Source organism: Thalia democratica, chromosome 6, assembly GCF_965202585.1.
Source record: "Thalia democratica chromosome 6, ktThaDemo2.hap1.1, whole genome shotgun sequence".
NCBI lineage: Eukaryota > Metazoa > Chordata > Thaliacea > Salpida > Salpidae > Thalia > Thalia democratica.
This window is the reverse complement of record NC_139170.1, coordinates 7,015,150-7,031,026: the sequence shown is the minus strand read 5'-3', so window position 1 is coordinate 7,031,026 and position 15,877 is coordinate 7,015,150. Positions and strand designations below refer to the sequence as shown.

Sequence of the window (15,877 nt, the reverse complement as noted above, 5' to 3'; positions counted from 1 at the left end):
AACAATAGTTAGAAATAGTCGTCATCAAGAAAACTAAATTACTTTGTTTAACTAAGCACCAAATGATATATCTTTAAATTGGAATTTAATTGATTATTAAACTACTATTATAAAGTAAATATCTAGAAATAAAAGTTCGGAAAAAATATATATACACTTTATTGTAGTTAGCTTTTTTACCTTAAACAGTATTTACCGAATGTAAAAAAAAATTAGAAATACTTTAGTAAAATATCAAAAAATCATAGATAATGTTTGATCCAAACTTATTAACAAACGAAAAACAGGTTTAACTTTTTTTTGATTAATTAATTTCGATTTATTTGAATGGCGTTCTATTTACTATAGTAATTATGTTTTACTATATAGCATAACTTACTTTATAGTAAAACTTAATTCACTTAAATATTACGTTTTATTCAAACAAAGGAACAAAAAAAAGTCTGTTTTAATTTGCTTTATTGTGATTGGTTAATATTTACTGGTTTAAAAGGCGTTTTATTTACTAATACGGTAAATTTATACCAAGTAGTTTTACTTACAATATACTATTACACCATTTAGCTAAATAATAACTTTTATTTAGATATATAAAAAAAACGGTTTTAATTTTAACTTTTTCATCGGTTAAAAACAACTTATTAAAGAGGCGTTTTGTTTACTTTTACAGTAATATTAAATGACATTGTTTATTAGATTTATACTAATTATCATACAGTTTAAGAACAATTTTTATTTAAGTATAACAAAAAACAATTTCTATTTTTATATTCTTGATTGGTTGATATTACCTTATTGAAGAGGAGTTTTATTTACTAAAGTAAAACAATATAGTTTTGTTCACTTTACATTAAAATACCAAATAAAAGCTAATAGGTTGTATTCAAAAACAAAAAGAAAATCATTTTTTTCATTGGTTTATATTTACTTATTTGAGAAGCGTTTTATTTACTGTTATAGTAAAAATATACAGCGTTGTTTGTTTTATGTACTTTAAAATAGCATACATATAAAGCATAAGTGTTTTAATAGTATAAACAAACTAATTGTTTTTAATACTTTTATTGGTTGATATCAATTTAATTAGTAGGCGTTTTATTTACTATTGTATTAAAATTATTCGATAAAGTTTTGAATTACTATATAAAAGTATCATAAAGTTAATGAATAAGTTTTATTTTTAAATAAAAAAAAAGTATTAGTTTTTATTATTTTGATTGGATAACATTAATGTTTTTAAGAGGTGTTTTGTTTATTTAAAACTTAATTTCGTTTTTTATATTTAAATTTATGACCTATCAGCTTCCTTTTTAAAATAAAAACAACTATGGTTACGAAATTTTCAACAAAAATAAATATATTGTTTTAAAAGTCTGTTTTTATTACTCTCAGAATAAAGTTGATTAGTGATTAATTTTTTTCAAAAACGAAGTCATTTTGAAACTTTATAAGCTAAAAAAAAATATTTAAAAATTAGTTATTAAACTAATATATTTAAAAACTATTTAGCAATAGTTTTCAGAAAAATACAAATAGGACTAGAACTTTTAGGTTGAATGTTTTCGCAATTCAAACTATTTTCGTCTTATATGTTGAACTTACACAATTGTTTTGAAAATACCCACATCTTTGTTTGATATTTTTACAAAATAACGTATTACTTTTCGTAACAAGCTTCTTAATTACAAAATATTAGCTTCTTAAACTTTCACAAAAACACGAACAATTTGTTTTTCAGAAAACATTAAAGGCTAAATGAAAAAAAAAACGTTATTTTTAGGTGGATACAATAAAGCTTGAGAAGTAATTACTTGTACAAGCTCGAGAAATACGTATTAGATTATTTTCGGATCGTGTTTCGGCTTGAAAACGCGTCGCCACGTGTGATGCTTAGTCTTATTTATTTTAATGCCCTCAAATGATGTCTGTGAGGTAAACATGTGACGTAATTTGTTTCAAAAGGGTCGCCGTTTGTTATGCTCGTAACACAAGTTTCAAAGTTATTATGACGAAAACAAACTGCTTAAATTTGTATCGAACACCATTAGTCGTCAGTAAGTAGTTTTAATTTAGTTTAGACTGTTTTCTGATTAGTAAACAGGAGTAGTATATAAAGCTCAAAAAAAAAAAAGTATTAAAAAAATAAAAAGTAAGCTTGTGTTTAAAAATTTTGTTATATCTTTTAAAAGAGTAAATTCGAAGTCATAGTTTAAGATTATTATATAAATTACAAAATAAAAATATAGAATTTAAATTTATTTTAATAGCTTATAGATAATTTTTTATAAAGAACAACCAATACTGTCTGACGATAAGGTGTTTTATGATTATTACTTTTACTCAACTGAATTGCTTCAGTTTTTATGTTGTAAAATAAGATTAAAAATGTTAAGAACATTCACTAAAATATTTAAAATGTCAGTATTACAAAACTAGTATGCAGCTCAACACTTAGTTTTGCTACTTATTTTACATCTTTGTTAAGTCATTACTTTATAACATTTATTTGTTTTTACATTTAATTGACGTAGTAAAACTTTACATCATCAAAAATATTCTGTTACCCGCTACAACAAAGCAATACACCAAAATAAATTAATCTCCATCATGCGAATTCCGACGGTCATTAAAGTCAAATCAAGCATGCATTCCGCTTAAGCCGTCTGATGTCGAAACCGCGAGGCAAAGTCAACACTTTTAAATAAAATTCAACCCAAAGTTCACTGAGCAATGGACATCAGAAGTCGGCGGAAACTCCTCAGATGTCTGATGATAGTTCAACTGAGGCGACGGGCTTGCGAAAAGGGGAGGAAATTTTCATGGGGAACCGCGGAATTAACCCTTGGCCCCGATAAATAAAAGTATCGCCTTGCGACCGCGAACAGTGCCCGCATCAAACTGAAACGCCGATTCTCTCGTTCGAAGTACGCAGCGACAATTTGGCTGTTTCGAAATTTTTCACTGTCGCTATGAGCGGCACGCGACCAGTTTTTCGAGTAATTTTCCAAGCACGTTGAAGTGAGATTAGCTTTGAGTTTAAAAGCTGAAACAAATACGCTTTAATCGAGTTTAGTTCTGAAATTTCAGATCAAAATTTTTGAGAAAATGCTAATGTTTGAATATCAGAATTTCGAAAGCGTGTTTTTTTGCGTCATGGAATATTTTTGTGAGATTTCGTAAACTAAAAAGAATTTTCATAATTATTACAACCTTTTAACTTGTACGAAAGTTAACAAAAAGTTCAAAACCTTACCATTACAAACGACGGCATTGGTAAAAACAAATTTTTCTAACTATTTATAACCTCCCTTACATACCCAAGAGAGCAGAAATTTCGTTTCATCTCGCCGCCCCCCGCGATGATATTTTTAATTACGAAAGCACGAAAAACGTGTTGTCAACAGTATATTTGCCGAAGCTGCCCGCATTTTATAAATAGCAAAGGTACGTAATGTTTGTATTGTTACATTCATGCTCAAGTTGGCGGCCTATTTGATCGCGTTCTCCGCCGTCTCTGGTTTCACTACTTCAAGTCTTGCATCTCAGTCCCTGCGTATGTTTGTTCATCGCTGCTGCTGGGCTAATCTGCTGGTCGACGCAAAAACCCCTTTGAAGCTCCGTCGGTTGCCGGCACGTGCGGCGGGAAAGACTTCAAAGGAAAAAAAAGCCGCCCTTTGAAGTAAACAAACAAGAAATTTGGACTCGCTCGCGCCAAAAATTAATTCTGGTGTTAGAACGGCTCTGACATGATAGCAGTGAAACGTAGTGCCGCGTAATAACTAAAAATAAGTTTGTTCAAATTTCTCTGTTGTTTCTATTGTTTTTAATGGCTGATAATGTTTACGGTTGCCAATTTGAGTACGATGCTTTTCTGTGGGTTAATGCTTTATTTACTTATTGCAAGGTATTGTTAGCTGTCGGTAAAAGTTTGTTTAAGGTAGTTAATAAAGTTATACTTGGTTTTATTTTTATTTATTTGTTTTTTTTTGATCAATAAAACAACGTGGTTTTTGAACTACTGAATAAATAAAATACACTTTTTATTACCGACGTGCAGTAGTTTACAGGCGATATAATTTGATGTAGTTCTTAGTCACAGTTAGAAAGAAAATATCTAAAAACCTTTGAAGTAAATATTTTGTGAGAGATAGAAAAGTTTCATTATTATATTAGTAGATTTATTTTTACAAAAGTTTACACTTTTGCTATGATTGTATTTTTTATTAATAGTTTCCTTTCTACTTAAGTTTACTAATTGTACTTCCTGACCTTACTGTGAATTCACATACAATTTTTGCTAAAGGAGTGCATAATTGGTACCAAATGTTGATCATGAATCATAGGATGTGGAGAAGTATAAAAACAAAAATTGTTTTGTGTTCTTATTTAAAAATATTTTGATGCAAAATGCGTACTTAGTGTGATATGAACCTTAACGTAAACAAATTTCTAATAATAGCTGTTTGTCGTCTATTCATTTACAAACATATATTCCTTTGGAAAAAAACCGATATAACTGATGTTAGTTTTATTTTATTGTAAGCGAAAAAGACTATTTTTTAAAATTGTTTTAGCTGCATAAAATAGTGTATTTAAATTATAACTAAATTATAGAAAACAGTGACATACTGTTTTTTTGTTGCACTATTCAAATCTTTTATGGTTTATATTGTAACTATCAAAGTAGAAATTCCACAATTAAATTTGTAGTTTAAAAATAGCTTGTACAGTTCTAGATTACTTGTATCAAATAAAAAAGTGCCTATAAGTAAGTGTGTTATGGTAACTTTTTTTTGTTTTGTTGGCATTTATTTTACAACGTTTAGACCGCAGTTGTAGAACAGACAAGTATATTAAAACGCGATAAGCTGTCTTATATAAAACTTTTGCTTCTTTTTGTATTTTTAAATATATCTTTATGCCTTTTTACGTTTCGTAGCATACAAATTACTTTTGTAAATTAGTTTATAGAATATTGATAACAACTACCAAAAAAAATAAAAGTTATAAATTTATGAAATACAAATACGCTTGTTTAATTTTAAAATTCGAAAAGTAAAGAATTTTATTTACTAGTTGTAGAAAGTTTTAAAGTTGAAGAGTTTAAGTCATTTATAACTTTTTTTCGCTTTGATCTTTAACGCTGTTGTAAATACCAATAAAAAGTAGACAATAGTTAAAACTGATAACTTCTAAAGTGACCAGCTATTTTAATTCCTAAGAAAATCATAAAAATGCTATCGTAATTCTCACCGTATTTAAACAATTTGTGTAAACACACAGCGGTAATGTTTGATGTAATGAGCACGGTCAGGCTTACTTTGGCTTCAATAAACCGCTTACGTTTGCGTAATTTGACTTATGTGTAGAGAGAAACTGTATGATGCACGACTGGTAATAAAACACCAACATAACGCCGTTTCCGATAAATATTCTTAATACGTTTTTGGCTTCGTAAAAAGTAAATATTTGTTGTTGAAATTGTTCTCGACTAAATACCAATAAAATCATTATTTAAACTTTTAACTAATTAAGGTACAAAAGTATAGCAATTGTTGTAAATTTAAGATCCATTTATTTAAAAAACTATACTATTTTTCTATTACCAAATAAATGTCAGCATTCAGTTTTATAGCTTAAGTACATAGATAAAAATCTACATATATTTTTTTTCACCTACTAAAAAATAACAAATTGTAATAAAATGGTTACATCAAACATTTCCCATAATTATTTTTATTGTTTTGCGTCACATCAAAAGTAATTTTTACAGTTGGTTTTAATACGTCTATCAAACTAAATAACAATAAATATTTGAAGTAAAATAAAATCAAAATCGAATGTATGTACTTTGATTGTTTCTCAATAAAAACATCAATTTCACAGAGTTAAGACTAGCGATAAATTTTATAGCTTGTAATTCCTGGATTTAATATATTCACTTGTATTTTTTACAGTTTTTACTGTAAATTTTTTTTTGATAATAAGTTAATTGAAATTGTATGCGTTTTTAACTTTACGCTACTAGTTTTTTATTTAACATTAAAATTTTAAAGTATATGTATAACTATAACAATTCAAGTTATTATTACGAATACTTTTACTTTTCTACTATTAAGTTAAATTACTTTTCTTTCTAGGTTCAAAAAACAGACAAATATGTTTTCTTTTATTTAGTTTAAGTTATTATTTTGCTAGTAAAGTTTTTATTATGAATACTAGAGCAAAACTAAGTTTTTCTCTTTGTTACTACTCAGTTGTAGTAAATAGTGTGATTACAAAGATTAAAAACAAAAGGTTTTATATATTTGTAAGTCTTTTATTCTAAACAGACTTTTTGTCATAATAGTATTGTAAAAAGCTTAAACAGAAAGTTCAAACAATCTCAAGCTTATATATGAGCTGTTTAATACAAGTGAGTTTGTATTTAAAAGTACGTATTTAGCAAACAGTCAATCAGGCTTGTATTGCATAAAAAGATTTTAATTTTGACAGTGTGTAATGAGATTATCAAAATATTTCAAAGTTAAAATTAACAGATATATTAGCCTAAAAATAAACACTTATCCATTTGACCAAGGAAATGGATTATGTTTATGTCAAACAAACTAAAAATATTAGGTACAAACTTTGGTAAAGGAAGTACTAAGAGTTCAAAACTAAGTCAAAAAATTTACTATCACTCTTGCTTTTAAGTTTTGGTTTTTAAATAAATAAATTTTTGCTCTATATGTTGCTTTCATCTTTCAGATTGAAAAGTTTAAAACACTGTTAAGCTATTTTAAAATTCTAATTTTTTTGTAGAAAACTATACTAAACTTTAATTAAGGAACTAAAAATATTTTTTTAATTGTTTAAAAACTAATGATATTTTTAGTGATCTACGAAAACTTTTTTTTTTGTTGTAAATAACAAAGTTTATTAATAATAACAACAATTTTCATAAATGTAGCCTTAATCCTTATTAGTCTTAAAAAAGCAAAACCATATACAACTTAGATTAGGTTTTAAAAAGTAGTATTTACTTTTTTTTTTTGTTAAATGTATAATGTGGGGAAATGTGTAATTACTTATATAGATCGTAATATAATCTTTATAATTTATACTAATTAACTTTAAAATAACCAACCACTACAATGCTAAAAAACTTTGTTTTAAGGTTAAAACTAAATAGCAAAAATTATAAATCAGGTGTTTAAAACTAAACATCTACCAATATTTGACAATAAAAATAAACCATAAAAATGCTTTAAGTTGTTTAAAAAATCTAATTACAATGTACCAAAGGTCATATTTAGTTTTTAAAAAAGATGTCATAATTTAACCTCTGTGTACCTATAATTTATAACTTGTTCATGATAAGTTAGCAACGATTGCTTGCTCAAACTATATGATCTATTTGATTTAAAGCTAACATCAAGTTGAGTTTATTCCCACTGTTTCAAACTGCGAACAAAGAGATAAGGCAATATGTAAATTTTCTTCAAAGGACAGAGAAGCAGATCAAAGGACTCTGCACCGCTGATCAAACATATTAAGTAAACCTGTTAAACACGTAAATACTGTGAGAAAAAAATTTCGAGAGAAGCGAAATGTGAGAGAATAGCGTTTTTGAGAAAAAGTTCTGGTTTTTCAAGCGGTGCTCTTAAATACGAGTTCATTTGAATTAAAACTTATTGCGCTGGTGGTACTATTTCAAGCGGTTCATAATAAACGAAAAATTAGAGTTATAAATAAAATTGTATAATTAATATTTAATTTAAGAGCTAGAATACTATTTTTGGTTTGGTTATGACTTTAAAAATTTAGTTCAGTCAAAAAGTATTATTTAAATTATTGTGAAAAAATTTAGACTTCTTTAGTTTTTTTTTTAATTTCAATCAAAACTAAAAATTGATTCTAACATTCATGGACTTGATTTGTCAATCTGTAAAAAATAAAATGGTGAAATGAAAAAGATTAAAACAATTTAAGAATCAACTATACATGATAAGTGTTTAAAATATGTAATTTACCAAATGGTTTTTTTTAACGAAATAAATTTTATTTTATGTAGCTAAGAATTTAAACTTTATTAATGCAATTTGTGATAAAAAACTTAATTAAAGCAAGCAAAACTATAATGTAAAAATTTATGGCTGTAACTTCTGCATAGAAATTTACTGCGGTCTTATAGCACTTATTTATAAGGTTTATCGCACTTACTTTTAAAAAATTGAGTTTTTTTTCTTGCTTTAAATCGGTTTTTGATTGACTTTATTGTTTTTAAATTTCATTTTTATAATTTTATTTTTAGTTTATATGTTTTTTTTATTCTTTTTGCTGTCAAGATACGCGAAACAATTAAATATCTTAAGCACATTTTACTCCAAAAATTAGTTTAACTTTAAAGTTTTTATTTGTTGTTTAAAGCAGATATGAGCTGTGTTAAAGTAAGATATAAATGACGCTGAACTTTTTTAATATACTTTTTTAGAATATACTGAGCATAATTTTGCGCTGAAGTGTAATATTTTAATTTTCACTTTAAAAAAAGTTGTGAGTAATTGTTTTCCAAAACTTCAACAAAATTTCAACAGAACCAAGTCTGAATTAAAAACAAAGTCTCAAAATGAAAATATTTTTGCTAATTTTATTAACCGCCACCCTCCAAATTTCCTCCCAGTCTCCCTCCGCTTCGAGGAGGAGGAAGCGGCCTTCTCCATACCAAGAACCCAAAAGCTCCCGCTCCTCAAGCGCAAGGTTCGTCGTGAGAAACTCCGAAGACCACCCGATATTGGAGAACGTCCCTGACAACTGTCACCACGGCAACGGGCGACAGCAACGGCGCCACCCAATGATGGCCCTGCACAAGTTCAAGGGCAAGGGCGCCCCCAAGTGCCTGGACGGCAGCCAGTCCACGTTCTACCTGCTGAGGAGGAAGGAGTCTCGCGATTGGGTGATCTACCTGCCGGGGGGGATGTTTTGCGCCACCTCGCGGTCGTGCCACCACTCCCTGTACCTGATGAACGAGCTGACGACGTCCAAGTACCTCAGCAACTGCCGAAGAGGTGAGAGGAGTATTGAGTTGTAACAAAGTTTTAACACTGAACTGAAATCTGCTTTTAAAGCTTTGCGGAAAAAAATTAAGAAGGTTGTTGACATGTGGTTACATGACAATTCAAATTCCGACAATTCAAATTCATAGAAAATGTTTAAAAAAACTATATCTCAAAAAGTAATAAAAAATTTGAAAAAAATAAAAAATGCGTATGTAGATCTTATTAATACCTACAAGCCACTTATATATTTTTTGAGAAATCTAAAATATTTTTGAAGATAATTTAAAATTACTAAAAATAACTATATTTTTTACTTTAATATAGCCATATCTCAAAAAATGTTTAAATTTTTGCAAAAAAAAAATGTTCTGTAGATTTTAATATGATTCACATATGCATTTTTTATTTTAGACAAACATACATTACTTTTTTTTTAAGCCGTTTCAATTTTTTATTAAAAGTTTGAATTGTCGGAATTTGAACAGTTGTGCAACCGTTGAAACTGTTCATTACTGCATAGCTTTGTGAAAAATGCTAAAAAAATTTTTGTTCAACCTTTTAAGTGCTATATATGTAACAATATTAACACGAAAAGTTTAGGCTGGTTTTAAAAAAACTTTCAAAATAAAAATTTACCTACACGTTATTTTCAACTTAAATTAAGTGTTTCTTAATAAAGTAAGCGTCTTGAAAAATAAACTCTGTTTGAAGGTATGGGAATTCAGTCGACAAACGAGAAGAACAACCCGTACTTTTACAAGTCGAACATGGTGTACATACCTTACTGTTCGCAAGACTTGTGGAGTGGAACTAATAAAAATGTTAGGTTCAGTGGCAATAAAAGTAAGTCAATACTTCAGTTTTATTTTTCTAAATCAAATTAAAATGTTTATTTATAAGGCGTTTAGATTGGTAATTATTCATTTTCACAAAAGAAAAACTTCCCAATTTATACTCACTTTAAAAAAATTAATATTTACTAATTCTCATCTAAAGTTAGCGGGTATTTTTGACTTTTAGATAATATGATATTAACAAAACGGTAGTTAAGAAAACAAAATTAATAAAAACTAAACCATTTACAGGAAAACTGAACTTTATGGGGTCGAAAATACTGGAGCAAACCATCACTCTGCTGTCCAAAAAGTACGGCATGAAAAACGCGGACCGAATTATTTTGGCGGGAAACAGCGCGGGAGGAATTGGCGTTTTGCTGAATGTGGACAGAATCAAGAAAATGCTCAGGTTTTTCGGCAGCTCGGCAAAAGTGTTTGGGGTCGCTGATTCGGCATGGTACCTCATTCCTGAAAACCATGAGGTTTGGTTTTAAATAAAATCTAGTGAAAATAGTAGTTTTAAATTTGAAAAAATACTTACATTCAGTGAATGCTTTATACACATTGCACACTGAACCTTTATTGGTTATATTTTTTAAGGAAATTTCTTTTTTAATTACAGAAAAACAAAAAAAATCATGACATAATTTAATAAAAATTAATTACGTCTTAATGTTTTTCTGCTTTAGTGTATTTTTTCACTGCTGTGCTGTACATTAGAGCATTAATTTCTACCCAAAATAACTGATGATTCTAGCAATAAGCTACATGAAACATTTTTTTTTTTTGAATTTTATATTTCAAAAAAGTATTTAAAAGCCCTTTTAAGCGGGCTCAGTTAAAACTTATTCAGTTAAATAAATCTTGTTCTATTGTATATATATAGTTTGTTAGTAAAATGCAATTTCAAAAAATACTAGTACATTTGTTTCATTAAGACAAAAAAGATTGTCTTTAATCTTCAGCTATTAAAGACAATCTTTTTTGTCTTTATAAAACATATGTACTGGTATTTTTTTTTAAATCGAATTTTACAAAAAACTATTTATAAGCCCTTCAAGTGGGCTCTAAAGAAAGTGGTAAAGTTTAAACAATCACCTTATTTTCTATATATAGATATACATATATATTAGTTTAAGCTAAAATCATCTGAGTTGTTAAAATGTTTAACTTATTGCTTGTCAATATTAAAACAATGGTAGCTAAACTTTGTTTTAGAAACAAAAAAACTAATATAAAGTTCAAACGAAGTAATCGCTTAAAACTTACAAACAAAAAATTACAAAATGTTTTTTTTTAATATAATTTAAAGTCTTATATAGGTTTCATAGATTTGAACTTTAAGTATGAATTTACCACTTTGTTTTGCTTCATAACGACTTTACCTAACATGTTTAAAATAGCTTAATTACACTTTTATTTTATAGATTTCCTTAAACTAAACTTAATATAAAGGCAAAACAAACATATAACGTCTGTTATACATATTTCTTACTACTTTAAGAAATTTAAAACAGCTTTTTACTTCTTACCTTTGACCAAGAAGCATGTACTTAAAACTATTTTTTGTTAAGGACCTTAGCTAAAAGTTTTAAAATAGCTTAATCGCCCTTTTATCTTACAGATTTCTAGGAACTAAACTCAATATAAAAGTAAATACCCGCAAAAAACATAATTCGTCTGTATTACGTGTCTCATATTACTTTATGAAAAAAAAACTTTTTCGGTCAGTAATTCAAACCCGGCGCGGTGTAATTCGTACTTTCATGAAGCGAAGTTCAAGGAAAAAAGCCGCCGATAAGTTCTTGCCATCCGCGCACAATTGACCGCTAATTCCTTAATTCTTCGATCATCCGTAATTAGCGCGCGTGCCAGAAATCTGGGCGAGCAGTGTGACGTAATAATGCGTGTGGCGCTACCGAGAGTCGGTTTCGTGCTCTTTGATCATAGCGCTACGTGTTCGGTTCTGAACTTTGTTGTTTTGTTTCAGGGAAAATAAAAGGCTTTCAGGTGCGGGTAATGCTTTAGAAAGCTGTGAAACAACTTTTGCGAGATATTTTAAAAAGTTAATAATCCTTCGCTTTCGTTTAATCTCGGGCGGCTTTCGAAAAATGAAAATGCTCGAAGAATTACATCATCGCTCATTTGCATACAAGGTTTTGAATTTAAATATTTCTGTACTCATATTGATTTTTAAATTTATTAGAAATCTTTTTTTTAGTAGTAGTAGTTACTGTCTTTTAATAAGCAGCAATATTTTAGAGTATTTAGGGTTTTGTAGATTACACTAAATAAATAAACTTTAACAAAACTTTTCAAATTGCCTTTATTTCAAGCGAGTTCAAATAAAAGCTCTAGAATAAAAGCAAATCAATAACTTTCTTTGAAACCACTAAGTACATTTAAACTTTCTGCTTGTACGTATGTATTTATATATTCAAATTGGTCAAAACCAAAACAAAACTTTTGAGACAACGCTCATTCTATATTTATCATGCTGATGAAAATTTAAGTCGATGAAACATAAGTTTCGCAGCTTTAAAGCTTTTGAACACTTACCGCAAAACATTATCATTAGTTTGTTTTGTGTAAACATTAAGCGTAACAGAAGTTTCTTTTTACATTCAGTGATCTAAATTTTTCTTGTACAAAAGTAATTATACCAAGCGAATTCAAATAAAAGTAGAAGTATAAGTGGAAGTTTTAAAATGTGTTAGTATTAATAAAATAATTTTTGTCGCTTTTAGTTCAGTAATAATAACCAAACTTCTTTAACAAAAAGTTTTTAATCATATAAGATTGTAAGATTATCAAAAAGCGATAAACAGTATCTTTATAGCAACTGTAAAGTTTAAGTTGAATTACAGCTTATATACACACAAAGCTGGTTAAAAGTATTTATTTAATTTTCAGCATTTCAAGATAAAATATATAAATACTACTAAGAGTTATAAAAATAACTGTTCTTAACCAGTAAATATGTTAAATATATCTTCAATAGCTTTAACCTCTAGACTTGAAACAGTTAACTTTAGATTAGTTGCATGAAAAAGTTTAAAATAAGTAATCGTATTTGCTATAAAACATATAAAACACTTTTATACATCTTTAATACTTTTAGTGTGTATGAACTAAACTAAAAAAAAAATTAGGAAGTAATTATTGTCAAAGTTAACAAATACCAGTTTACTTATATGAAATCAATTAATATTAAAATGTTTAACTGCAATTGATAGGTGTAACCCAACTAAACTAAAAATGATAAACTTCTTAAGCATGTACAGTAATCTGCCGCTCAGGTACGCACTTCTTAGGTACGCGTTTCCAGTTGGGTACGCTTTTTTTATTGGTTCAAAAAGCGTACTTAAGCGGTAGATTACTGCAAAATACTTCACTGACCAGTTATTATATTAATTGTAAAACTTTTAAATTCAAATGACTTCAACAGAACTGCACGCGCGGAGGAACGTGCCAGATGGTGGAGCAATTGAAGCAGGGATCCGAGGTTTGGAAGCCGAAGACGAACGCCAGGTGCGACCGCAAGATGCGCAAGTATGACGCAACAAGAGGCGATGACGTCACCACCAAGTGGAAGTGCTTCTTCGCACCGCAGACCTTCAATTTCATCGACTGTTAGTTTGTTGGAATTATTGAAAGTGTATTTGTTATATAATAAACTGTTAGAGGTTATTTTTAACACGGTTCTGGTTAGATTTGAAGATTTACATGAAATGTAATTCTAAACTTAATGATATATATGTATTCAATTCTTAGTTTAAGATTCAGTTTGATGGGTTGTTTTTTAAAGTAGTTTTGAAGTAAATAAATATATACTTAATACAGTATCAAAGTTTTACCCACTGTTATTTTTTGAAATAGTTTATACATAAAATATTTTTTTTTAACATCTAAAAATTTTTATTCTTTATTGTAATTATCTATACAAACTTTTAAGTACGTTTCTAAGCAAAAAAAAAAAGTTTACTTTGTATGTTCAAACATAGCAGCTAAACTTTTACTAACAATTTCAGCCCCAGTGTATGTCATACAAAGCACTTTCGACAAAACTCACATGCAGTCGGACGGGTTCAATTTCCACTACAGTGGCAGTTTCAATCGTAAAAAGCTGGTAGATTACTTGGACAATTTGTACAAGAGAATGGCATCCACCCTCAAAGAAATTTCGTGAGTAAAATGTTTTAATTTGTAGTTATAATTATTATTACAAATATGGATAAAAGTTTGTATAAATCTTTCGACAAAGTTAAACATGTAACTTCTTGACAGGAAAACTGATTGTTATACTTTTACTTTATCGATAAAATAATTGTACTGAAACTTTACCGGATAGTTAAAGACACTTAATTTACACACAGATCTCTCTTTGTACCGACTTGCATAGGTCATTCGTACATTCAAGACGAGTAAGTTGCTTATTTTCATCTTGAATTTTACCAAAAATTTCATCGTACAAAAAAAGCTGTTTTTAAGAAATATAAGTGTTTATAAAATTAAAATCTGAACTTTTTTTTCTAGAAAAGTTAAAAATATTTCAATAAAAATTATATACATTTTCAATTTTTACTATTAGTTTCATTTCGTTATTTAAAATCGGTTTCAACTGAATTTTTAAATGAAGAAATTGTTTGTCATTTAATATATAAAAGGTTTATTATATATGTTTATAGTTTGTTGTATAATCGATATGTTATAAAGTTGTATATTTTTGTTCATAAATCATAGCAACATGCTTAGCGTTTTGTACTAGAATGAACAATTTAAGTTGTCTGTTTTTCATAACTTAACGTTTAAAACTTTGTTAAAGTAACGGACTTTATAAATTAACACTGAAAGTTCTAAATTTTTAATGCTTTAAATCTCTATATGTATGTTTTTTTTTTGTAGTCCAAAAAAAGTTTATAATACTTTTTATAAAAAGTAGTAATTCTTTTGAACTCACTTTTGAAATAACAAAATTAAATTCACAATTATATAAAAATACTACTTTAAATTTTTAATGTTTATAATTTTCATAAATAATTTCCAATGCACAATTGCATGTAAACTAAACATAAGTTATTAACATCAACAGTTTGTGGAGGACGGTGTCAATTGACAACATGGACATCTCCGACGCCCTCAAGTGCTGGCTGGAGAGTCACGAAGACGAAGCCGTTGTGACGTCACAATCCGCTTCGTCGAAAAACATGACGTCGTCGTTTCAAAACGGCGACAACGAAATGAGCAGCGCTGATGTCATGTACTTGAGTAGTAGGAAGCGCAGGTTTTTAAACCTTACAGTATTTTATTATATAACTGGTTTTAATTGATTACAAAAAATTATTACAAAAAACAGTTTTATAACATTGAAGTCATTTTAAACAATTAGTAAAGAGTCAAATACAAAAGACAGGTCACAAAAAACTTTGAAATTTTTATGCATTTTAAAAAGTATTTCCATGTAAGAGTCATAACCAGCAATTAACATTGACAGGTCCACCTGCAAGCAGAGGCTGTTCAAGGAATGCCAGATCCCGCAGTGCAACTTCGAGTGTCCCAGGGTGGAGATGTACGGTAACACGTACACGAACCAGCAGTTCCACAGCTACGTGTTCAACACGAAAGATGACGTTTGCAAGGCCTTCTGTAACATTTGATGGGATCGTTGGGTGGTACGATTGTGTGAGGTTTTCACGAAAGATAAGAGTAGAGGTTAACCAGGGTTTAAGGGGTGATTCAATCTGGAATTTGCCCATGCGAATTTATTTTTCATAAAACTGAAAATACAGATTTTGTAATTATAAAATTTTTAACCTACACTTGTAGAAATTTGTTTTGTGTTTTAGTTTTTGCGTTATCGTCGTAAACCAAATTTATCTTTAAGACAAATTTTTAGTGTTTTAGTAAAGTAATGCAGAAAAAACACAGAAAAAACTAATATATTAAATACTTTTTTTTTAACTCTGAGTTTTTTTCATATGTCATGAAAAATTAATAGTT

The 15,877-nt window shown here is 28.3% G+C and overlaps 1 protein-coding gene across 1 annotated transcript; it reads left to right on the top strand.

Annotated features, from left to right (window-relative positions):
• Window positions 1–8,611: 8,611 nt before the first annotated feature.
• Window positions 8,612–15,758, top strand: LOC145838213 (carboxylesterase notum2-like). The gene is made up of 8 exons (XM_082945774.1): window positions 8,612–9,050; window positions 9,753–9,884; window positions 10,127–10,359; window positions 13,326–13,509; window positions 13,909–14,062; window positions 14,254–14,301; window positions 14,970–15,161; window positions 15,372–15,758. The coding sequence occupies exons 1-8, from the start codon at window positions 8,612–8,614 to the stop codon at window positions 15,532–15,534; spliced, it is 1,545 nt and encodes a 514-aa protein (XP_082801900.1). The 3' UTR covers window positions 15,535–15,758.
• Window positions 15,759–15,877: the final 119 nt, after the last annotated feature.

Bases quoted from the DNA above. Each gene is read 5' to 3' on its own strand.
- LOC145838213 (XM_082945774.1), top strand. From the start codon at position 8,612: ATGAAAATATTTTTGCTAATTTTATTAACCGCCACCCTCCAAATTTCC. The intron at 9,885-10,126 runs GTAAGTCAATAC...AACCATTTACAG, and splicing joins TAGGTTCAGTGGCAATAAAA to GAAAACTGAACTTTATGGGG. The intron at 14,302-14,969 runs GTAAGTTGCTTA...TAACATCAACAG, and splicing joins CATTCGTACATTCAAGACGA to TTTGTGGAGGACGGTGTCAA.